Source organism: Lactuca sativa, chromosome 5, assembly GCF_002870075.4.
Source record: "Lactuca sativa cultivar Salinas chromosome 5, Lsat_Salinas_v11, whole genome shotgun sequence".
Lineage (NCBI taxonomy): Eukaryota > Viridiplantae > Streptophyta > Magnoliopsida > Asterales > Asteraceae > Lactuca > Lactuca sativa.
In genome coordinates this window covers 255,887,222-255,913,549 of record NC_056627.2, presented here as the reverse complement: position 1 = coordinate 255,913,549, position 26,328 = coordinate 255,887,222, and the positions used below count along the sequence as shown (strand labels likewise).

General features: G+C 35.3%; 1 protein-coding gene across 1 annotated transcript in view; it reads left to right on the top strand.

Moving 5' to 3' along the window:
• LOC111913303 (MADS-box transcription factor 23) overlaps nt 1-26,056 on the top strand; it is a 33,142-nt gene extending 7,086 nt beyond the window's left edge. Inside the window, exons 4-9 of the mRNA XM_023909025.2 lie at nt 24,828-24,889; nt 25,000-25,099; nt 25,268-25,309; nt 25,389-25,469; nt 25,554-25,663; nt 25,744-26,056. Of these exons, the coding sequence (XP_023764793.1) occupies nt 24,828-24,889; nt 25,000-25,099; nt 25,268-25,309; nt 25,389-25,469; nt 25,554-25,663; nt 25,744-25,771 (423 nt within the window). The 3' untranslated portion in view covers nt 25,772-26,056. The remainder of the gene's footprint in view (nt 1-24,827; nt 24,890-24,999; nt 25,100-25,267; nt 25,310-25,388; nt 25,470-25,553; nt 25,664-25,743) is intronic.
• The last annotated feature ends 272 nt before the right edge of the window (nt 26,057-26,328 follow it).

Genomic DNA, 26,328 nt, shown 5'->3' with positions numbered 1-26,328 from the left:
ACAAATTAGTCGGTTTAGCCCATCACATTTATAGGGACATCGCCAAGCAATCTTGCCCACCAACCAGTCACCATGACCACCATAATGGGATATTTGAGATATCCTAACAACATGTTATAAGATTGTAGTCCAAAATCTTAGAATGTAAAGTGAGAATAATTCACCAACAATTTTTTGAATAAAAAATTTAATTTATTATTTAAATAGGCTAGCAAGCATATGGGGGAATAAGGGAATATAGTCCCTAAAAAGGTTACAAAACCATGCATACCACTGTACCAGCCAAACACATTGCCCTTACTATGACTTTCAACACAAAAAAAAACAAAATAAATTTAGACATAAAAGATTGTGTGGTCTAAGTGAGCAACTAAAAGCTTTATCATTTTGATAGGAGTTGATTCGTACATAATATTTTTTTTCATACATAACAATTTGTGCTTTAAAATATTGTATTTTACAATTCTATACAACATAACTTGTTATATATAAAATCAAATTTTTATATACCAATCACTTTTCTTATTAGGTCCCATAAAGCCCAACTTATGGTGCAAAATGTCACATCAATACACCTAAGAACAACATTATCTTGAAAGGTTGAGATACATCAAAGGAGAAGGGAGTCAAAATCAATCCACTGAGGAACACTTAACTGCCACATACTATATATATATATATATATATATATATATATATATATATATATATATATATATATATATACACACACACACACTAGGTGTAAGACCCATGTATTACATTGGTTCATTTTAAAGAAAAAAAAAATATGAAATTCTAAATATTTTCTTAAGTTTGAATTTATAAGAAAAAAAATAGAAAATATTGAGTTATTAAAATTAAACTGTTTGTTTTTCTTTTAAATTAAACAAATAATTTAGATAAATAAACAAAAGAAGCTAATGAAACTTTAATTTAGAAAATTTGAAATTAGAAAGAAATCAATTAATGAAATTGATATGCATTTATTATTACATTTATTGTAATTATTACATTTAATATTAAGTGGAAATTAATAAAATGAAAAATTCACAAAAATGTCATGTGGAAAAAAATTAATTGAAAATAATCACAAAATGACATGTGGCAAAATCAATGAGAGTGTAACAGGTGACAAAAATTTTTTTATTATATATATAGAGAGAGAGAGAGAAAGAGAGAGAGAGAGAGAGAGAAAATGTCAAGATCTTTGACAAACTTATATTTTCCTACGATCCACTCTTAAAATACAAACTTTTTGTAATAATATTTTTTTAAAAATAAGTGACATAAAACACCAAATTGGTCCTATAAAAAGATATTCGTAAAAAAAATATCTCGAAAAAAATGTGCATATACAACAGGTGCATATGTATGCAAACGTCGAAAATTCACAAAGTTTGGTTAAAATGCACAACAAAATCAATCCCAATGTTTCCCCTTCATGTTGAACATCTAGTTCTCCAAATCAGCAACAATCTCTATAAACTTGGACACATGATTGAAAACATAACCACCTTAAATAAAATGATAAAAATACCAGTGTCGCTTTTAGTATAAGCTCTTCATCATTCATAATTTCTTAAATTTCAACCATACGGTCGTTGCACTAGTCTCTTTCAAGACATTTTGAAAAATATTATTATATACAGACAAACAAAGTTGTAATGATGATGCTTTCAAATCATTTATTTGCTTTTCTTTAATGGACCATGAGATCAATAGGTTCTCGATACGCAACAAAACATGAACTTTATACCACGGGGTGGTACTTTTAGAAAATATTTACTAATTCATAGTACTGTGAATTTTAATTAGAAAAATATGGTAATTTTATATAAACCGACAAGTTTGTTCTTAATTTTATAATTACTGTTTATTTTATTCAAACCACACAACATCCCACACTATAGCTAATCCCTTTCATATTCATAATCTTTTACATGTGAATGATGAATGAATAGAAAATTTCAATTTCTAGAATCTGAATCGGATTTCATGGACTCAAGTTAGTAGATCACAAAGCTTTGTTGATTATTTTAAAACAAAGATGACTAAATTATATTCCAATTAAATCAACAAAGATTTTCAATGAAACAAAACATGAAAGATCATTAATATTGGTCTTGTTAGAACTACAAAAAGATCATGTTTCTTGATGATTTTCCATGCTACAAGTTCCCGTTGAAGTTCCCAAACTATCTTGAGATACCCTCTGCAAGGAAGTTCTAGGTTGTCTCAAAGTTCTGAAGGGGATTTGAATGTACTAAAGCTTCACGATTGGTACGAAGAAACTTGAAGTGTGAGAGGTTAAAAAGAGATTTTTGATAAATTGATGATTGGGGGTAATGGATTATTAGGCATGGGAATACAACAATATTATAGTTGTTTTTAGAGCGAACCGATGATTCTAGAATTCGAGTAAAGAGTTAAAAAAACATAATAGATGCAAAAGGAGACCGAAACGAATGTCATAGGTTGCATATTGACAACGAGTGTGTATGATTACTGTGGATGGGGCACCGATTATAATTTGAGGAAGAAGGTCGATGTTGAAATAAAACGGTAAAAGACAGAGTAACCGATGGGTTAGAAAGAAGACGCTCTAAGAAAGAAGACCGTGTGAGGTAAATGAGATTTGGATTTTTTTTTTAACAAAACTACAATTATCTGTAATAAATTTTAAAATGCCATATGCTGGTAAATACTTTCTCAAATTACAATCTTATGGTAAAAAAAACTCACAAAACATGAGGTTTTAAATCAAGTTGAATCAAATATTTATAATCTTGACTTTCCATAATCGAAATATTCATTTCAATCTAACAAATAAATGACGAATTTCATAGTTGTCGTACTAGTGAAAAAACTTCAATATTGAGATGTCAATCAAACGAAAAAAAACCCTAAAAAGAAATCCCTTGTTAAAACACATGAATAAACAACAATAAAAACTTTTTCTTATTATTAAAGTATATCGAAGATTGATAAAACGAGGTCAAGAGTATAAAATGACTAGCAAAATTAGGTTAGAATATAAAGTCTTATTAGCAAAGATCACTTTTTTATAGCTTTTCCTTGAATATGTTTTTAACAAATTATATTAAACTTGATGTGTATTTTAAACTTCTAATACACTATAATAATATGTATCCAATATATAAACCCTTGTAATAATACAAATCCAAAATATTACCCTATAAAAGTACAAATCCAATACTATTACATATTCTAAACAAAATAACACAATTACACACCACCATACTAGAAGAAAAAATGTAGTATAAAGTGTTAGAAATTTAATGTTTGTGGTAGAGATCTAGATACCAACTTGGATCGTGTAAACACTTTCTGATAATTCTACCATATGTCTGGGTTGTAAGAAATTCAACCTAAGATAATCCAAGTGAATACTTACGATACAAGATACAAAAATCGTAAGCAAAATTGCTAGAAAGATTCGTGAAAATTTGAAGAAAATGAGAGCTAAATTTTGTATGTCTCTTATGAGAAGAAAGAACCGTTTATATAATAAACGAGATTAGGGTTTCATTAGGGTTGGGTCATCATTAGTTTCTTTGGAAGCAAATCAGGGTAATCCAGATATTAATGAGGATTTAGGGTTAACAAAACTAACGTGTTTCGTTAGTTTTACCATAATCACCGTCAATAATCCTAATTTCCCACTAAGCTCTGCCCCTTGGACCCGCTAAGGGCGCTTCCCCCCTTGGAAACCCCGGACCTAGGGGCGCTGCCCACGGACCCTCGATTGTCGTCGAACCGACTTCTGATTTGATCTTATATATGCATGCAATTCGCACAAACCAATACATATATTATAATACAAATTATGAAGCCACTTAGCTCACTTGTTAATTCCAATTATATAAAATGACATGATGATCACTATGTTAATTCCAGTTATATAAAATGTCATGGTGATCGCCAACATAAAGTTGAACATAAAATCATATGCTAACCTGAAATTCTTTGGCAATTAACTCATTGTTTCAAGAAACAAGTTGTTTATCTAAACACAAGTAAATAATGTATTCTCCTCGTGTTTAATCTCCCTCTCCACCTTTCATGGATTCCATTAACGATCCCCTCTATGATACCAACCTTCCTACTTGACGGAAATGACCAACCCTCTTGTGACATCTCCATTTTCACGGCCAGAAAAGACCGATTTTGTTTATGTTTTATAAAAATCAGAGTACCTTTTTAGTGAAAATGTTGCGGAATTTGTTCCCAGTAAACCATGATAAATACGTTATCAAAACATTTCCGAACAAATGTATTTTTATTCATTTTAAAACATTTGGGATGTCATCGTCAATACATAAACATAAGCATAAACAGAACTTACATTCATTTACACTAGTGATATACATCTCTTTAATCTCTCAGTGTAATGTAACTTCGTATCGACACCTATGATAAAAATAAGCTTGAGTGGGTCAGGTTGGGAAACCTAGTGAGTACACAGGGATTTAAATCCCACAATGTTATATCATATATATAATTTAGAACTCACAAAATATACAATTTCACCATATATATATATATATATATATATATATATATATATATATATATCAAGGTTGCAGAAAACGCTCGACGTAGGCTCGGCGGTGGACTGGGATCAAGGGATTAATCGGCTAGGCGGGGATTAATCGGAGGATTAATCGGGGACCATTAATTATTAAAAAATTATTAAATTTTTAATAAATATAACATTAATCCTAAGAATATAACACTAAATATAACATTAAATATAACATAAATAGAACATTATAACATGAAAATATGATTACAAAAAAAACCCCTTTGATTTTTAATACACCACACCTAAATAACTAACTATTACATTGCTTTTCTCAATCACTTGATACATCTTAATAACCAACTTTTAATGAGGTTTTGAATCGATCTCATGCTAACTTTCCAAGCTGTTTTAGTAGCACTTAATGCCATCACAGGAACATTTGGAAAATTCTGCTTTAGACACCCGAGCACTTTGTAATCTGGATGAAAATCATGTCCCCAATTGTTGAATAAACAATAATGAGTATGTATGTTTATATATCATAGTGTAAAATCATAAGAGTAAGTAGAATCGGACATTGTTATACCTTACACAATGTGCTTCATCAACAACAAATCCAGCAAGTTGTCCTTGTAATTGATCGAACAGGTTGTTGCACCTTATCAACTAGTTGTGGCACCTTATCAACATTATCAACATTCACTCAAGCAATTGATCGAACACTCGTGAATTGAATTACCTTCAAGATCAATCACTTCTAATGTCTCCATATCCTAAATTTCAGAAGGGATTTTACCACTCAAATATTTGAAAGGAAGTGATAAAAGAACATAAGAAAGAACAAACTATAGAAAACACAATCTTGAACGCTGTAGCCTCCAACAATTGTGAATCAAATTTCACTGTGACAAAACATCAAACAGCTGGTGTGCACCTTGATTCGCTATCACCTGCACAACATTTTCATAAGAGATTACGAGCTTTTATGTAATCGCTATTCTATTTTCTTAATCTCAATCGATTTCACCATTAGGACTTAACCCATGGTCAACAAACATGCTACCGATAAATGAGAAGTTGGAAGAAGAGTTAGAAGTAAAAATGAACCTGGATAACTCAATTAGTGTTGACAAGAGGAGCTGAAGTCGGAAGAAGAGTTGATTTTGGAATCGATAAAATTCAAGAGTTGATTTTGGAACCGATAAGCTGAAGTCGTGAACTGAAGCTTGGAAGGAGACTGCGGCATCGTTGCTTGAAGGAGATGATGAACCAGGGGCCAGAGCTAAAAACGACGGCGTGAGACTGTCGAAGGTGAACGGAAGAAGATGCGATCGATTTCCCTTTGTTCATTCTTGTTCGTGGTTCAGAGAGACAGAGAGAATGATACTTAATCGATTTTATTTTGACTGCATCAAATGAGAAAACGGAAGCAACCCTAGAAGCATTTGTTACATCTTTTACAATTTTGCCCTTTTTTTTTAAAATTGCGTTGACTTTCGTTGACCGATTTGGGCGCCTAGACCCGCCTAGACCCGTCTTTGACCGACTTTGACCACCTCCGATTATATAGCCCGATTAGCTATAAACATCTACAGTCGAGGACCGTCAAGCGCCTAGGCGCCGATTAATCGGCCGCCTAGGCCGATATTTGCAACACTGATATATATATATATATATATATATATATATATATATATATATATATATATATATATATATATATATATATATATATAAGCAACTCTTACCCCACCCCGTTAATCGTTACAACGAGACTATCCATACCCTCAGACCTTGAATTTTACCTGTTACTTAACCCATACTCTCGGATCTAATTCATGCTCTCGGATCAATAATTGTGTCCATTCCATACTCTCGGATTAGGGACAAGTGTCTATGTGTAAATCCATTCTCCCAGATTAACGACGAATGACTATGTCTTATACATACTCCCAGACTGTGGACGACTGACTATGTCTTAATCCATACTCCTGGACTAAGGACAACTGACTATGTCTTAATCCATACTCCCTGATTAATGACAATTGACTATGTCCAATCCATACTCTCGGACTAGGGACAATGACTATGTCTAATCAATGCTCTCGAATCAATGACATATACTAAAGTTCTACACTCTGAGTATAACTTGCGCGTACTCGTAAGAAAATACTACCCAATATTCCTCATAATTAATTTAGGTTTACTCTTTATCCTAAATCATCATATATAATCAGGTATGTTCTTTAACACGTATTTGTGACATCCCCAAAATCTCGGCCAGAAAAGACCGATTTTCATTTATGCTTTTAAAATAATTTCAGAGTAAATCCATTTGATTTGAAAGAGTTGCGGAATTTGTTCCCAAAAACAAAGTATGATAAAATAATATTTACCAAAGCATTTCATAAAGAAATGTATTTTCATTATATAATCAAAATTCGGGATGTCATGTTCCGATACAGACCATAAAGCATAAACGATAACATTACAAGTCATTCAACAAATATATACATATACAGACTTGTAAATAAAACCACTTGATGGTTCATCCATCTTATGCCCTTGCGCCACTTCCTGTAATACAAATAAACTGAGTGGGTCATGCTTGGGAGCCTGGTGAGCATATAGGGTTTTCAACCCACAATAAATAATTATATTTAATTTCCACCAACCAACAATAACCCAATTACCCATTCCCGTTATTTTCACTTTACGTCCCTAAGACAACTAACATAAGGTACCTAGTCTAAGAATATTTCATCGGGGCGACAACACATGCTTCAGGGGTTCCTCAGCAATATAAGTTAAATAAGGCAACCATGAGGGGGATGGAATACAGCGAATGAACACCCAAGTTCATTAACACCTACAGGTTATGAGCCTGCTAGCGTTCCACTGGACAGTCTAGAAAAGTCCGTGGTCGTCATCTAAATTCCGCTAGATGACTGGATCAAAACAACATCGAGGCCTCTCATCTGTTTATTACACACCAACTATCTACCCATGTTCTACCCAACATATTAGTAGATAAAATATACATTTTTTATACATAGTTTTAAAACCTGTATAGCATGCTCAATCAATACATTTTCCACATAACAGATGAGGCACACACACATAACATGTATTTCATAGAGAAATAGTCAGATCTATAAGATAGAAGAAAGTGAATATACATTCACACACATAACAACAAAATATACACATAACACGTATTTCGTATAAAATACTTCATAATTATATGTTAGAAGAAAGTAACTACACACTCACTTGATCAGAAGATGATCGGACAGCACTACGGCTTGTAGAAGTAGTATTCTTCGGTAGATCTGAAAGATCTTCACAAAAACCGGACTCCTCGCGGGCAGAGCTTCGGCTCGGGAATCTTACTTCTTGGGATCTTCGGGACCTCGGGACTTGCTTCGGGGCTCGGGAATGATACCGGGGCTTCGGGATAATTCTTGCACGAAAAACGATGAAAAAACGCGAGAAAAAGGGAAGAAATGAGCAATGAACTCGGTTGCTCTCGACCTCCTTTTATAGGGGCTGGAACTTCAAATTACGTTGGGCGTAATATGAAATTACGATGGGCGTAATGACGATAAGGTCGCTGACTCCCCCAAGGATAATATCGCTTAATATATATTTAAATTAAATATCGAAAATATTTAATAAACTTCAAAAATTCATATCTTCCTCATATGAACTCCGTTTTCGACGTTTTTTATATCCCCGCGTAGGTGAGACTACGATCTACAACTTTCGTTTAGACTCCATCGGCTAATTTTGACATTATTTTTATTATTTATTTTTAGTAGGCCGGGACAGGAAAACTCCGTTATAAAATCATAACTTCTTCATCCGACGTCCGTTTTCGCCTATCTTTTTATCATTTTACTACAATTAATGAGATCTTCGATTCTCATTTAGATTGTTTCGGCTAAAAACCGCTCGGTCTCAAATCAAGTATTCGGGCTGCATACCGCTAAGTCGAAACTTCGAAAAATCATAACTTACTCATACGAAGTTAGATTTTGGCGTTCTTTTTATGCACGCTCTCGATTTAACGAACTCTACGACTTTCGTTTAGGTCACTAAGGCAAAATATCGCTCTAACGTAAATTTCACTTTTTACGTCATTCAACGTTGCCGGTTCTGTCGCGAAACTTCGACAGGTCATAACTTCTTCGTTATAACTCGGATTTCGGCATTCTTTATATCTTCGAAATCCTTGTTTCGACCACTACATATTTATGCAAAGATATCGGGCTTATCTCATACTTTAATTTTGACGCTTATTTTATTCTTAATTCATTAAATTATAATAATTAAGAAAATAAACACATAATTCACATAATTCATATAATACTCAAATATTTCATCATTAATACTCCAAAAAAAGTTACAAGGGTTAACCTAGACTATTACATCAATGATAATGCCTAGCCTGGAAACGCGGGCGTTACAGTATTTCAGGCAACATCAATTAACTCGCACATAAAGATATAATTAATACTTCAATCAATACTTGTATTAAAATCATGTTCATGAAAGGGACTATGCACTCACCTGCAAAGGTGGTGAATCGGTACTCGTACAACACTTCGTTTACTTTAAAACAAATTTCCATTGACAAAACCTGGTATCATTTCCACTAGAGTTTAGTCTAATGTTCAACGAGACTAATTAATAGTCTAGCTATTATTACTATTATATAAGAGTTAAACAATACTTTTCATCCACTATGTACAGACATGGGCCAGACATGAAACACCGTAGGGCAAGATCATTTTGGCATATAGCACTTCTGAAATCCAACAACCTAGGCAGCCCTTCAAACTGGATTCCCCGTACCGCGAGTGGTTAAAAAGATATTATAATGACACTTATATAACCTATAATAATAGCTCAAATAATTATTATAAGGTCCTAATAACGTTACTATATTTAAATAAAAGCTATATTAAAAATTAGGTAGGCATATCTTACCTACGAGGGGGCTTGGCTAGAAGCCAATCTCTGCAGGGGTAGAATTTCCGAGCCAAAACCTCTTCATCTCGGAGCGGTTGAGCGCTTCGGGGCTTTCTTCTAGCGCTAGGGGAGTTTTGAGAGGTTTAGAGAGAGAGAGAGAGAGAGAGAGAGAGTAGAGAGAGAAGGGTAGAGGTGTGAAGAAATGAGGGTGGAAGGGGTTGTATTTATAGGGTGAAATATGGCTGAAATTGGTGCCACATGTCACCATCTAGTGGCAAGCCTTGGAGAGAAAGCAATGGTCAAGATTGTGCCACATCACCCCTTTTGCAGCAGCACCCTGTCGACTTCTAAACCCTGTAACTTTCACATACGAGCTCCGTTTTTGATGTTATTTATATCCACGCGTAGGTAAAAATAATATCTACAACTTTCATTTTGACTATGTCGGCTAGTTCTTGACCGATCTTAAATTTAACATTATGATGAGATTATACAGTTAAATGTTCGCGTAAAATTCATAACTTCTACATACGAACTCCGTTTTCGTCTGTCTTTTTACCGTTAAGTTCCTGTTAATGAGATCATAAATTCTCATTTAGGTCGCGTAGGGAAGAAACCGCTCGATCTAAAATTCGAGTTTCGGGTCGTGTACTACTATGCCAAATCTTAGAAAATTCATAACTTCCTCATACGAAGTCAGATTTGGGCGGTCTTTTTTTGTATGTTCTCAGTTTAACATATACAGCAACTATTATTTAGATTTCTAAGGCTAAAAAGTCCTCTATCATAAATTCACTATTTACATCTCCCGGTGTCGTGTCGGTTTTGCCGAAAACTTCGACGAGTGATAGCATCTTCATTATAACTCGGATTTTGGCGTTCTTTATATGTACGGAACCCTTATAACATATAATAACACTTGGAAAAGATTAATCCTTCTAAATAATCTTCCATCAAAAACTCATTTTTGATGCTTATTGTCTCTAAATTGACTAGCCGGATCTGCAGGCGTTACAATTATCTCCCCCTTAGGATGATTACATCCCAGAATCATCAACGAAACAAAGCAGTATAATGACTCCATAAGTTATCTCTTAATCCTAGGTAATAATAGTAACTTCTTTATTCCTTCGAATGAGTATCTAGCTCTTGGATTTATTGGCTCCAAGTAGTACTCGATCGTGCACCCACTCTCTATCTCACGTTAGTCTTCCAATCATGACCTTCGACTCACAATATTGATTCCTTATTGGAAACTCCTTCTTGACAAACTTATGATAAGCTCTTTCATTACCACCATGAACCAATGGGGCATGTTCTAATGACATCTCGTCGTATGATGCGACGCTTAGACTCAGGTCTTTTAGAGTCAAATTCCAGACTTGAAGAAAACTTCCTTCATGCTCTAATGTGATATAATCACATTCTAACATGTATCACTTCTAGCTACAAGCTCTTACAATGATCGTGATACTGCTATTGATCGCTTCGATTTTACTTCAATCGTGTGCCTTAAGTCGGATGTTACATCGATCTTGGTTCTCTGAACCATGTAACACACTCATCTTAGTCTGACTCGATATGATATGACCACTAGGGTCGAAACGACAATCATCTTCTTAATCGTTACCGAAACGATGGTAACGATAGACATGAACAAAACAAAATCAATTACTAGTGCCTTGGTAACCTTGTGACTTTCCCTGATTCAAGCGTGAGTCCTGTTCTTCCGGTAGTATAGGCTTGTACTACCATTAACAGCTACTCATACTCATCTCAAGTATTGTCTCGTAGTTTTCCAAGTCATCATAAAAGAAAATCACACAACACCTTAACACATGAGATAGTAAAACGAAGGTTTTATATTATTCCTTGAAACAATTACATGGGTGTTCAAGTTCATCCTAGACTATGCCTCTAATAGGCTACACCTTAAGATACTATAACTTGATCTTCGAATATCCATCCTCACTCCTGACTCCTTGCATTGTCAACTTCTTCGTCTAGGATCATATGGAATGCTCTTGCCTTCGGTTTTGGCGGCACATTTGGCTTTGTAGCTTCTTCTCTCCTTGGGCAGTTTTGCTTGTAGTGTCCTTCTTCACCACACCTAAAGCAAACTTCTCTCTTAGTTGTGCATTCACTGGCATAATGACTAGTCTTCCTGCATTTGAAGCAGGTCATCTCTTTAGAGCATCACACCATTGTGCTCATTCTCCAGACTTTGAGAATTTTCTCTTCTCGTCGGACCTTGTGGATCCTTCAAACTTTCTCTTATCACCAACTTCAACCTTGTTGGCGGCTCTTCCTTTGATCATATCTTCAACAGACTTGGCAACCCAGATAGTTGCCTCTAGAGTAGGTGCCTAACGTACCGGCACCACATACTCCCAAGGTAGTCCCTTTGTGTACTTGTCGACTTTTGTCAGTTCGTCTGGGACAAGGCACAAAGCAAACTCCATTTTGTCTATGAAGTTGTTGGTGTATTCATCGATGGACATGCTCCCTTTCTTCAAAGTTAGGAATTGGTTCTCTAACTCGAGCAGGTTTTGGACTGAGCAATACTTACGCTTGAAATGCACCAAAAACTCTGCTCAAGTCAGTTGCAGGGGCTCATTGGGGCTTAGAGTCTTCCCCAGGGTGTTCCACCAGCGCACAACGCCTCCTCGGAACTGACGTACTGCAAATGTGGTTTGTTACTTTCCTCTGCATCCACACATCATAAAGGCCAACTCCATCTCCAATATCTAATCTATAACTCTGATCGGATCTTGCTTTCTAGTGAAGGTCGATGGCATGCAAGTTAGAAAATCCTTGTACTTGCATCTGTTCCTCTCGTCTCCGTCATCTTGGTTGTTTCGTCGAACTATTGGTGGGTTGGCTTGACCAACTGTCCCACTATAGTTCCCTCCTTCCGACTACCCATCATTCAGTTTGGTTTGTTCGATTGGTTTTGTAGCTTCCTCTCGATTCTGTTGAAGCAAACGTCTGGTTTCCTCCATTTGAGGATCCAACATCATTTGGATCATCGCCTGTACTCCGGCCATCGTGATGGGCTCGGGAGTGGCTACCACAACAGGTATTTGCTCAATCCATGGAGGTTGATTCATGTTTCCGTTCGCGTTCCCGACTCCACTTTGGGTTCCTGCCATTTCAATCTATACACCAATTCAGACGTTCGGTGTGTAATTACGAGAATTAAGATAGGAAAGATTTTATTTACGATCGACGTGTAAATCTCCCTATCACTCCGAAAAGTTATATGTCAGTTCTAATATCGTAATTAAACGTTTAGAAACCTGAACACATAAAGTTTCCAGATCCGGTCGGCAACAGACCATAGATTCGATCATATAATGCATATCATAAATCATTTAGCACATAAAAGCATGTTACGTATTTTCCCTAAATAAGCTAGTGCTTGTGTCTATTCAGGTGAATTACCTAAATTTTATTAGACACACTCCTCACAATTATTGCTTAGCATTCTAAGTTTAAGTCTATAAATAAATTCATATTCCTAGTTCGCTTAAACTAATGCTCTGATACCAAATGTGACATCCCCATTTTCACGGTCAGAAAAGACCGATTTTCTTTATGCTTTATAAATATCAGAGTACCTCTTTTAGTGAAAATGTTGCGGAAATTGTTCACAGTAAACATTGATAAATACGTTATCAAAACATTTTCGAACAAATGTATATAATTTAAAACTCACAAACTATACAATTTCATTATATATATATATATATATATATATATATATATATATATATATATATATATATATATATATATATATATATATATATATATATATATAAGCAACTCTTACCCCACCTCGTTAATCCTTACAACGAGACTATCCATACTCTCGGACCCTTAATTTTACCTGTTACTTAACCCATACTCTCGGATCTAATTCATGCTCTCGGATCAATAATTTTGCCCATTCCATACTCTCGGATTATGGACAAGTGCCCTATGTGTAAATCCATTCTCCCGGATTAACGACAAATTACTATGTCCTATATATACTTCCAGACTGAGGACGACTGACTATGTCTTAATCCATACTCTCAGGCTAAGAACAACTGACTATGTCTTAATCCATACTCCCGGATTAATGACAGATGAATATGTCCAATCCATACTCTCGGACTAAGGACAATGATTATGTCTAATCCATGCTCTCGGATCAATGACATATACTAAAGTTCTATTCATCTCTGAGCCGTTGAGCGCTTCGGGGCTTTCTTCTAGCGCTAGGGGAGTTTTGAGAGGTTTAGAGAGAGAGAGAGAAGGGTGGAGGTGTGAAGAAATGAGGGTGGATGGGGTTGTATTTATAGGGTGAAATATGGCTGAAATTGGTGCCACATGTCACCATCTAGTGGCAAACCTTGGGGAGAAAGCAATGGCCAAGATTGTGCCACATCACCCCTTTTGCAGCAGCACCCTACCAACTTCTAAACCCTATAACGTTCGCAAACGAGTTCCGTTTTTTACGTTCTTTATATCCACGCATAGGTAAAAATAAGATCTACAACTTTCATTTTGACTATGTCGGCTAGTTCTCGACCGATCTTAAATTTAACAGTACGATGTGATTATACTGTTAAATGTCTGCGTAAAATTCATAACTTCTACATACGAACTCCGTTTTTGTCTGTCTTTTAACCGTTGAGTTCCTATTAATGAGATCTTCAATTCTCATTTAGGTCGCGTAGGGCAGAAACCACTCGATCTAAAATTCATAACTTCCTCATACGAAGTCAGATTTGGGCATTTTTTTTAATGTTCTCGGTTTAAGGTATACTACAACTTTTGTTTAGATTTCTAAGGCTAAAAATTCCTCCATCGTAAATTCACTATTTACGTCTCCCGATGTCGTGTCGGTTTTGCCGAAAAACTTCGATGGGTCATAACTTCTTCGTTATAACTCGGATTTTGGCGTTCTTTATATGTACAGAACCCTTGTAACATATACTACCACTTGGAAAAGATTAATCCTTCCAAATAATCTTCCATCAAAAACTCATTGTTGATGCTTACTGTCTCTAAATTGACTAGCCCGGATTTGCAAGCGTTACACCTCTCAACCTCCTTAACTCCTCCATGGCAGTTAACAAAATCACTTTGCTACATCTCTGTCCAAATCCTATTCAAACATAGATTCCTGCCCATGAATCCAACTTCTCAAAAAAAAAAAACAATCGAATATCATAATATTCAATACAACTACTAGTGTTTCTAGATAATTAAAGGAATCAATATTTTCTGAGAGTCAAAATCATAATACGAACTGAAACAACAAACCTAAAATTTTAGAGGAACCAGTGAATACTATCGTCTATTGTTTATCTCGTCTACTCGGTCTCCAATTTTGCTAGATCATTAATCAGCTAACTTGCAATTTCGAAAAGCGGATGAAGGCCTGAACCTAGGGTTAGCTTATGTGATTGCTGCTTCTCTCGTTTTGTCTAACTCTGTTATCGTTGTTTCTAATGGCGTATTTGGGATAGGTTTTCAGTAAAAATATCAAAAACTAAAACAGACTCACCATATATGTTAGAAATAAAAAAAGTTAGATATACCAAAAATGCTATTCTCACACAGATGCCCTCCTTCCTGCACCGGATTTGGGAACGGGTGATGAATTAAAGGATGGCTTTAGTGGGATGAAATCAATGGAAAAAAGAAAGAAATTGAGGATACAGAAACTTATAGCCTGTGAAAGCGGCGGCGTGGAGATGGCATGCAAACGATGGCGATGAGTAATAGTTGATGACGACTCCAACGGAGATGGCAATGGTGGAGGAAGCGGAGGAGTGAATTTAGAAACGAGAAAACGTGAAAGAGCATGCCAATGATTTTTCTCTGGTGGTGGTCGTAAGTAGAGAAGATGGAAACTAGAGATTTTTCTTCCTTTCCTGTCATAATTTATAGGAAAATTAGGCAGTATATATATTCATTTAAGGTGCACAATTTTTCATTATTTCATGAAAATTAGCGGTATTACGGTATATATTCAATTAGCCGGGCTGGATTAAAACCATTTGGTAAAATGACTTTTCTTTTAGCAACTGATCATCTAAAGTTGTTGTATCTATTCCTCATAATTTTTTATAGGTTATCACCTATATATGTGGCCAGTCAAAATAATTATGATGAACACACATATAAAAAAAAGCAAAAAAGATCAAATATAAACATCAATAGTTGATATATCATTTAACTTACTTTTTGTATTCATCATAATCCTTTTGACCGCGGTCAAAAAGGTTATAGATTATACAAACAATAAGTAACTAAATGATATGTTACGTAAAAAAAATTAACTGTTGGTTATCATTCTGAATTATTTTTTCAAACTTTAAAAGTATTCTTTCGGTTTCCGATAGAAATTATTTATTATTATATATAAAATAAAAAGGAAATTTTAAGGATAATATATTTTTTTATCATAAAAGTTTTTTATTTTATATTTTGGTCATAAATTTATTTTCTTATTTTCATTTTTGCCATAAAGTTTTTTAATAATGACATATATGATCCTTAGACTTTTGTACGTTGGCAATTTCCACCCTTTTATTTTGTAGAATGGATTTTCCACATCCTTACTTTGTAGAATGGCACTTTATACCCCCTTTACTATGTAAAATGTCATTTTTACCCCCTCAAAATTGAACAACGACAAATTGTTTCTCCAAAAGAACCCTTGTGGAGAGAATGAGAACTCCAACATATATATAGCCACTTATAAGACCTTGTTGCATCAATGTGGGATACACTAACAACATTGATTTTGGGGAGCATATTGACCATACGGGTTGTTTGAAAACTTTTGAGTCAAACAGTCAGCATTCATTCCGTTTGATATGAACTTACATTCTCTTAACAAATAAGAGGTTGGAATTCTTTAGCACTAATTAGTTCTGTTTGATAATAAAAAGGCTCCATAGTCAATACTTAATATGCATATGGCATATTTCCTCTCAGAATGAAATACCAGAACAACTCAACTTTGGTAATTGTGCCTAAAATGATCAAATGGTCATAAGTAGTTTGCATTTTCCAAACTTCCTTCAAAGATTTAAAAAACTAAACATGGTACTTGAAATCCCCTGCAATTAAATACTGTTACCACAAAATGTAAAATATAATACTCAACAACTTTGTTTGTCTTGTTAATATTATAAGAACAACAAGTAGAACACAAAGTTTCAAATAGATCAAAATTATCAAACCCTAATTAAACCCTTGAGTGAAATATTTCATTGAAACTAAATATTTAACTTATATTTCTAAGACACGTATGTATGACCGCTATAACCCTCCAAGGGACACACGTCATCTAACAATGCAATTTTCGTGCAAAGTTTTTAATATACATGTAAAACTTCATATGAATGACAATCCCATTCACATTGTGAAATAGTTATGAGACGAAACTGGGGAACTACAATGTTGTACTTAATTAAAAAACAGAGGAAAACCAATGAATTTACAATGAAAATTTTTAAATAAAATTAAAAACAAAACTTGATATACCAAAAGACATGACCAATGGTCTACCATACTACCCAAAAACCTAATTTTCCACTCATAACACTTGATAATGCAGTTATCTTTTGAATCAATATTCAACGCTCCTATTTGTTTCTAAACTATAGACTCTAAATGAAACCAAAAAATGATGTATTTTTATTATGGAAGTTACTTCCTTTAAATCCCAACCACATATTGCAAAATTTGCCTCTTATTCCATAATAATGCATATACCTTATACATAGGGGTGGCAATTATTGACACGACACGACAAAAATACACGACACAAAACGAAATTGGGACGAAACTGAAATTCGAATTCGTGTTCGTGTCGTATTCGTGTTAAGTGTAAAAAACACGATGTCGTGTCGTGTTTGTGTTTAAAATTCGACATGAAATTGACACGATTTAACATTTATTTGTCATGTTTTTCGTGTTTGTCGTGTTTTCGTGTTATCATGTCGTGTCGTGTTTGTCGTTTTTTAATCGGTTTGTTTTCGTGTTAGTTAAAAAAAACAGGACATCGTGTCGTGTCGTGTTCGTGTTACATAAAACATTGTCATGTTGTGTCGTGTCAGACAAAAACACGACACAATGACCCGATTTACCACCCCTACTTATACATTAATCTTCACCACATCCATAAATTCCATAAAATAATTTATTTCATAACTTCCATAAAAATATCTACAATATTTATGTAACTTGCATCATTAGATACACAACCATTGCAGTCATCTTTCTTGTGAAATTTGTATGTTTTCCTCTTTTTTCCGTGCATCCGCATTTGCATAGTTGTTACAAAGACTACCCTTTATCAGGAGAGGCTTTCTCTTCCATATTTTTCACTAGACCTATCCAACATATCATCATGAGCTAAGCTAAAAAAGAGTTGATAAAATCTTCATAAATATAGGTTTATATGTCCTTAGATTCACAGATTCTCGAAACTCGCATATAACATATTCATTGCTTATAGTATCACCACTTTATAATTGTATTTATGGGTTTAATAATTATGTATTATTTTTGTGAATATCGATTGGATTTATAGCCATTTACAGAGATATAAAGACCACATATACAGGGGATAATTATGGAACAAACCATTGACCTATATATACAAGGTAATTAAATCAATTAGAATAATTCTGGGAATGAAGCTTGAGAGATGGATCACGACCCAGTGGTTTAGTAAAAGTATCAACCGATTGATTTGTAGAAATAAAATGCAGTACTTGAAGAGAACCATTTGACACCATTTCAAGAATAAAATGATAATCAAGTATAACATGCTTCATATGCAAATGATACAATGGATTGGCACACAAATAAGTGGCTCTAGTGTTGTCACAATATAGCTTAGGAGAAAAGCAATGGAGAGAACCATACAGATAGTAACAAATTTTGTATACAGATAAAGATGTCAAAGTAATCAACGCCATGTTTCTTGAGAAAACCTTTGGCTATGAGGCAAACCTTTTATTTAGCAATGGAACCATCCATATTTCTTTAGACACGAAAGGCCTATTTGCAACCAATAGGTTTGTGATCGGATGATGGAATGAGTTCCAAAGTTGCATTATGAAGTAAAGCATGAAACTCGTTATCTATAGATTTTCTCCATTTTGGATCCTTAAGAGCTTAAGTATGAGTGGCTGACTTTAGGGTACTAGGTAACGGATGAAGGGTGGATGTGTTGACAAACTTATCACTAAAATACCTAGGATTGTGTTTTCTAGTTCAAGGTAGAGGATGGACATTGGAAGGAGCAGGAGAGGCGGATGAGATTGAATGAGAGGATATAATGGTAACAAAGGTGAATAATGCAGGTGAATCTATGAATGCACTAGGCTTTAGGGGTTAGTGGATTGTTTGGTCGAGGAGTGAGAGAAAGGTTGAGTATTGGTGATTTTAGTGTAGTTATTATTAATAATGAGATAGGCTAAGCACTGAGACAGGAGGTGCAGGGGTCCACACTCAGAGTGATAAATTTATACTCGAGAATACGGGGATCGGGGGGCAACATGCATGGGTGCAAGGTCCAACGGACTATGCCCCTGTTAGCGTCTAGGGGCAGCTCTCCTAGCAGGGGTCCAAGGGTGGAGCCCCTGGCGATATTTCAACCATCTTTATTTGGCGCCAAAACGGATGTAAGCCCCATAAACTAACTTTCAACCAATTGCTTACATCTGTATAAGAATGATGAATGTTAAAAAAATTGGGTTGGAACATATATACATAAAAATCATACTTTTTATTTGATCCATCTTTCAAGAACACAAAACAACAAGGTACTTTTATGTGTTTCAGATTCAGAAGTGGTATGACTTCTAAATTGTAATTCTTTGGATTATCCCAAATCTGATTTCATGATACCCTAGGAAATAGGGTCGAAATCACAAATTTTGGAAAGTGATTGCAATCACGATCCTAGAAATATCCAATTAAATTGATATTCTTAAGACCCCAAAATCTAACATGGAGAAGGTGTTTAATTGATTGAAGGGGAGGGCATAGTAGTACAAGTGGTAGGTTGGGCTTGTGGTTTTGGTCTTTTGGAGTATGTTTGAAGTAGGGGTGAGATAATGAATGTTGGTGTGGCAGGCATTGAGGCTTCTAGAGTAGTTATGTGTAGAAAATGAGAGATAGATTTGGTAGATGTAGACCGCATCATGGTTGGTGAGATAGAGGTTGTAACAGAAGTTGGTATAGGGGTTTTAAGGAATTAAACAATAGTAAGTAAGGTTGTGGAGTGGTGAGAAAGAGTTTGATTAGGAAATAGAGTATTTATGAATTACACATGCCTTGAGTGAAAGACACAGTTCTTAGAGAGATCAAGGCACTTGTAAGTTGATTTGGATGACGAGTAGCCAAGAAAGAGGCATTTGGTGGATCTGGGTTAAAATTTGGAGGTGGAATAGGGATGAAGCCAAGGATAATACAAGCATACAAATGGTTTTAATTTGTTGTATGTTATAGGTTTGTTGTACATAAGTTCAAATAGGTTTTATTGTCGAGTACATGTGTAGGAAACTATTGATCTGGTAAACCGCGATTTGAAAAGTATGTGAATGATAGGTAAATGGAAGGCGTGCATAGTGAAGTAAGGCTAAACCAGCTTCCACAATATTCTGATGATGCCTTTCAACAGTACCATTATGCTCACGTGTATGAGGGGGAGTGGTGAAATGTAAGACACCCATAGATTGAAACACGAGATGAGATGTTGATGTTCACCACCATTATCGTAAAAAATAGATATAAGTGGTGTATGGAAATGCTTTTCAACCAAGTGTTCAAAATGTAGGAACAATTGAGCAACATTAGAATTTTTTTATGGGATAGAGCCAAACATACTTACAATAAAAGTCAACAAAAATAATATAATAAACAAAACCATCAATTGAATTTTGTGTAGGATCCCATACATCAGTTTAAACAAGTTGCAAAGGCAACATACTTACAAAAAAAGTCAACAAAAATAATAAAATAAGCAAAACCATTAAGTGAATTACGTGTAGGATCCCATACATCAGTTTAAAAAAGTTGCAAAGGCTTTGTGGTTGTAAAAAAGTTTTTCCAAATGGTAACCTATGACCTTTATTAACTGAGTAAAAGTCACAATGAAAATCAAAAAATAACAATGAATTAGAACAAGGTCCTAGGTGATGTATAAAAGAAGGATAATACAAAGTGTGACATAAGTCAAGCACATAATACTTGAAGGTAAAGTTGGTTTGAGGTAGTGTTTTCAAGATAGCATGATAAATGTCACCTTCATTCACTCCCCATATAAGAAGCGCCCCGTGCACAGATCCTTGACAGAAAATGTGGGAAAGAATCCCATAGAATCATTATTAGATTTTCAAGCTTGGTGAGGAACACACAAAACATCAGGTAAAAAGATAAAGCAAGATGAGGTTGAAGGATATGTGTGTACAATATGAAAAAATGGAGAGACCTTTAATGATTGCGTTGAGACCCCATATTCAAAGATAGATTAAAAAATTGAGTTGTCTGAGGTAACATGATGAGAGGTCCATATGTCAAACATCCAACTAGAGGAGGATTGATTAGGCTGGGAGGAGGTGGCATTGATAACTGGTGCTGATAAAGGGGAATTCATGAATAGGGCTTGGCCAAATGAGATGTTATTGTCTTTAAGAAAACATGAGAGTTTTCGGTAGTCACATGTATCATGACCTGGTATGCTAGAAAATTGATAAAAGGTTGTAGAGCATAAGGAACGATTACCTCCGTATTGAGTGTTGTTGTTGGACCAATTCCCATGGTTGCTTTGTGGCTGTCCACTCGAACCAAATCGAGCTGACCGAGTGTCTAGACTATCGTTGAGTGTAATGTGTTTTTGCAATCAAAGGTGCTGATGAATGAATGTGTCTTTTCTGGCAGTCGTTGCTCACAATCAAATAACATATCAAAGAGTTATGGGAATGAAAAGTGGTCTCACGGACCTTGTGAAACGTCTCAAAAATAATGACATAAAATTTTTGTTTTTAGATTAATAAATCGTTAATACATGACAACTCCATAATACCAAGGTAATCAAGATTTAGCAAAATATCATTAAATTAGGGTAATTCACAGAATGCAGAAACATGTAGTGTGCTCTGCAATCATCCCGAGCCCTTCCATTTTGAAAACCGATGTACCTGAAACATAAACTGGAAACTATAAACACAAAGCTTCGTGAGTTCACCAAGATACCACATACCACACATACATAAATCACATACTGGGCCTCCGCTCTCTATCGAGCCTCACCTGGTCTCGAGTCCTACTCAGCCTCGAGCCCCACTCAGATTACAGATATGTCATTCACCAAGCCCCGCCTGAAATTGGGCCCCGCCCGATACACACATTATCGAATAACCATATAATCATATAAACATATAACCTACTAACACATGCAATAATCAAAATGACTATAGCATTCCATACAGTCATCAAGCCCCTCCTAGAATTGGGCCTCGCCCAGTAATCATAAGACACATACTGATAATTAACATACGATATCCTCCTCAGGCATCGTTGGCATCATGCCTTGCCCAATAAACATATCAGCATATAACGCACACGAGAGTTGAACATACATCTAGCACCCTAACATAGAATAATGGGTCGACATTAGTGCCTTCGACCAGGTAAACCCAGTGAAGAGACTCACCTCGCACTGCCAAAATATACAGACGATCCCTGACTCATAGCTGACAGATTCCGGAACTGTCAATATCAAAACAACACCCAATTACCAATTACCAATTAGGTTCCAAACCATAACCATAAATCCATACTCGAGCTAAAAATACCATTTTACCTCGAACCTAGCTTGGTCCAAAACCAAGGCCCAAACTCATAACCTGAAATGCCCAAAAGTCAAATAACCAACCAAGGCCCAATTATGGCTTAATTTTTCAAATTGGGCCCAAACGCCTTACATGGGCCTTACCATAAAGCTCAACCAAAATTCCTAGTCCAAGACACTCATACTCAGATGGCCCATTAAGAGCTCAAACACCCAAGCCCAAAAGGCCAAAACCCTCCTGACTTAATACGCAGGGCGTACTTAGCTGTACGCTAATGCAATTTGGCTTGTATGCTGCGCGTACAGACTTGTATGCCCAACGCACTCCACCATTAAGCCAAAACTCCATTAAGAACTTAATACTCAAAACCAGGAGTCTAAACCACAGACCTACTTCTTAAAGAATGTCTAGAACCATAAATTCATTGACTTGATGACTTTGCTTTCCCCAAAAGAACCCAACATCAAAATAAAGAATTATACTTCCACCAAATGGACACCATCACATGCATGGGGGATTCCAAACCCTAAAGGAGACAACTTTAAGCATCTAGAACCTCAGAAACACCAAGAGTGGCAACTCATAGCTCCTGGAGTGGTACAAAACCACTAGATCTCATTCTTGGGACCAAAATGAACCAAAAACTCATACAAACTAGATCTAAGCCAATCTTGCATCAAACTCCATCTTCTTGGAAATGACCCAAAAAACCCCAAAATGCACATGATGAGCTCATAATTACAACCATGGGGGCTTAGAGACGATTTCTAGGGTTTTGGGAACTTGGAGGCTGGTAAAGAGGCCAGCCCCAAGGACTAAATGTGTTTATATATGGTCCAATACCAAAAATTAGGGTTTCTTAACTCCCCTCGTACGCCCCGCGTACTCCTCATATGCCCAACATATGAGGCTTCGCATTCGCGATCAACCCTCACACTACACTCAGCGTAATCCACACTACGCCTTGTGTACCCTCCTCCATAGTAGTACGCCCCACGTACTCCCTAGGTACGCCCCACATACTAGGGTTTCCCCTCAAACCCTACATATTCCAAAGGCCATAACTTCTTTGATATACAACCGATTCCGACGATCCATATATCCATGAAAAGGTATCGAGAAGCTCTATGCTTTAATCAACTAGTACCCGCCTTACAATATCCCGAACAAACATTCATTTTCCATAGAAGCTCGAGCTGACACATTACTAAAATACCTTTTAACTCCAAAAACACAATACAAATACCCGAATCCTAAGCCCGCTATTACCCAATCCTTGATCACCACCCCGTAATAGAAACAATCTGAAACAGGGCGTTACACCCTGCTACGATAAGGTTGAACTCATCCCCCAATTGATTAAGAATACGAACTTGGAGGTCTTCCTCATCAATAGCATTTTGAGCAAGCACTAGGCCATTCGAATTGGATTGTATATTTGTAACAAATAGGTTACCTCTTGGATTCTTGGTGCTTGGTCTAAGCGAGATGATACGCGATCAGGAGGAACTGACATTACTTGCAGTGAGATACTCCAAGGCTTCACTAGCAATTTTTATCGGAGCAACTACCAAGGATAAGAACATAACACATAGGGTGATCTGATCTCTATGGTACCAAGGCAGGAAAGCATGATTCGTTTCTCTTGTTTTGGTGTCGAGAAATTGCACATGTTTGGAGAGTGATCCATCAATGAATTTGTCAATGTCAAATCTAATTAGGGTGGATTGGATTTGTTTACGCCGTACCGAAAAATTCGAGGCAGTGAATTTAATCGAAAAATGGGTTGTTTTGTGATGGGGATAATGGTAGAAAATTTTCATTAAACCCCTTTTTGTGTCCTTTTGATTGTCAAATTCATGTTGTGGGAAATTTTCATCATTCGTAGCTTATTGAATGAACAAAAGTCCTTTTGTGTCCTTTTGATTTTCCCTCAACTAAGCATAGGTCCCCGACCTCATTTCCTTTGGGTGCAACATACACATCCTTCTTTAAGCCCCACAATTCTTAAGACTTAATAAGATACTTCAATTATAGACATTAATATGATAATTTTGGTCTGTGAAAGTTGGAATTAAGGGTTAAGATGAAGAATTTGCACCACTTAATCAAAAAACAAACGACAAGCAAACCTTTTATAATACAAAAAAATAAAAAGAAATTTGTCAAATTGGAAACATCAAGAGACACGCCCCTTGATCTACACACTACCCAACTAGCTTACCACTAATAAAAACTATTAATGCAGTTATATTTTGAATCTTTATTCAACACACATGTATCCGATTTTGTGACAAGCAGATAAAGAGCCTTTTATATTACATGCATTCATAAACTAAAGAAGATATATTCACTGCTCATGCACTGTTACATAGAGATGATTGTTCATATATATTTTATACTTAAGCATTTTTTTTCTCATTCAATAGATTTGGAAAGGAGAAGCAGTTCAACTGAGGCAACAACTTGAATATTTGCAACAAAGCCACAGGTTAAAAATAAAGCCCCTAATCTTTCTTTTATGTTCCTAAAACAATATAATATCAATGATAAATCTTAAAATTCGCTAATATTTGTTACCCAATGATACCATTCTTGCAGGCAGCTGTTGGGCGAAGAACTTTTTGGTTTGAATGTCAATGATCTCCAGAATCTAGAAGCCCAACTGGAAAGGAGTCTAAAGGGTGTCAGAACAAAGAAGGTAGGAATTCTCATGTTATTGTCATCCACACAAATATATCAGTTCAGTTGTTACTAAATATGAAGAACATTATTTCATAATCAAACATAAGTATCATTGTGTGTAGAGTGAAGTGATATGAACATTGAAACAAAGCCAAATACTAATTACATTTATCTCTTGCTACAGGAACAAGCATTAACAATTGAAGTAAAAGAATTACACCACAAGGTAAAAAACAAACAATAATTGTTAATTTCCTTAGATTATGCATGAAACAGATTCTGAATTCTGATTCATATCATTTTAGGGGAGTCTTGTTGCTCAAGAAAATGAAGAATTGCAAAAGAAACTAGATCTCCTGCTTCAAGAACAAGCAGAACTGAAGAAGGTACTGATCTAGACAATCTTTCCAAGTATAATTAATAAATGCATTCTAATCACCATTGAGCATATATAATGATCTGAACCTTAGGTTTATGGATTGCATTGCAATAATAATGAGTTACATGCACACGTAAGTCTCCAGCTAAGCCAACCACAACCACAAAAGAACTACGTGCCAACAGAAACAATGATACTAGGGTATGAATATGAGTTTACTTTGATTTATTATACAATTATTATGATTAATGCATGTGAATAAATATGAAAATGTATGCCAGGTTACAGTTGAACTCCAAAACATGTTAAAAACAAAAAGGCAGATATTAATGGGATTTCATATCAACTACCAAGCAACTGCATCATGCTTTGATAGGAGATATGATATGATTGAATGCATGAAAAAGTACTTTGATTGGTATGATGTATTATGTTGAATAACTCGAGATATTGTAAAATAATTCACCATGTAGTAATTTTATGGTGATGCTGTGTTGATTAAAGGTGTAAAATTGTAATAATTACAAGTATAGAGGTGTGGTTTACAATGTACTAAAATGTATACATTTGTGAAATTGATTAGGTCAGTCTTATGTTGTGATGTTTATCAGCAATGTATAGATTTGAGCTGCATTTGGTGATAATAAGAAAACTGGCTATCTGGATAAATCATAAATATAAAGCACAAGTGAATCTAGCAACTAGTGATTAATAGCAGCTAAAATCTTTTCCTATGATTAATGTGGAATAACAACCGGTGGCGGATCCAAAATCGAAATCAACCAGGTGAACGATATAATTAACAAGAGAAAATATCCTCCTACTTTTATTCCTACAAATCCTCCTACCCAATTAAATGATGACAT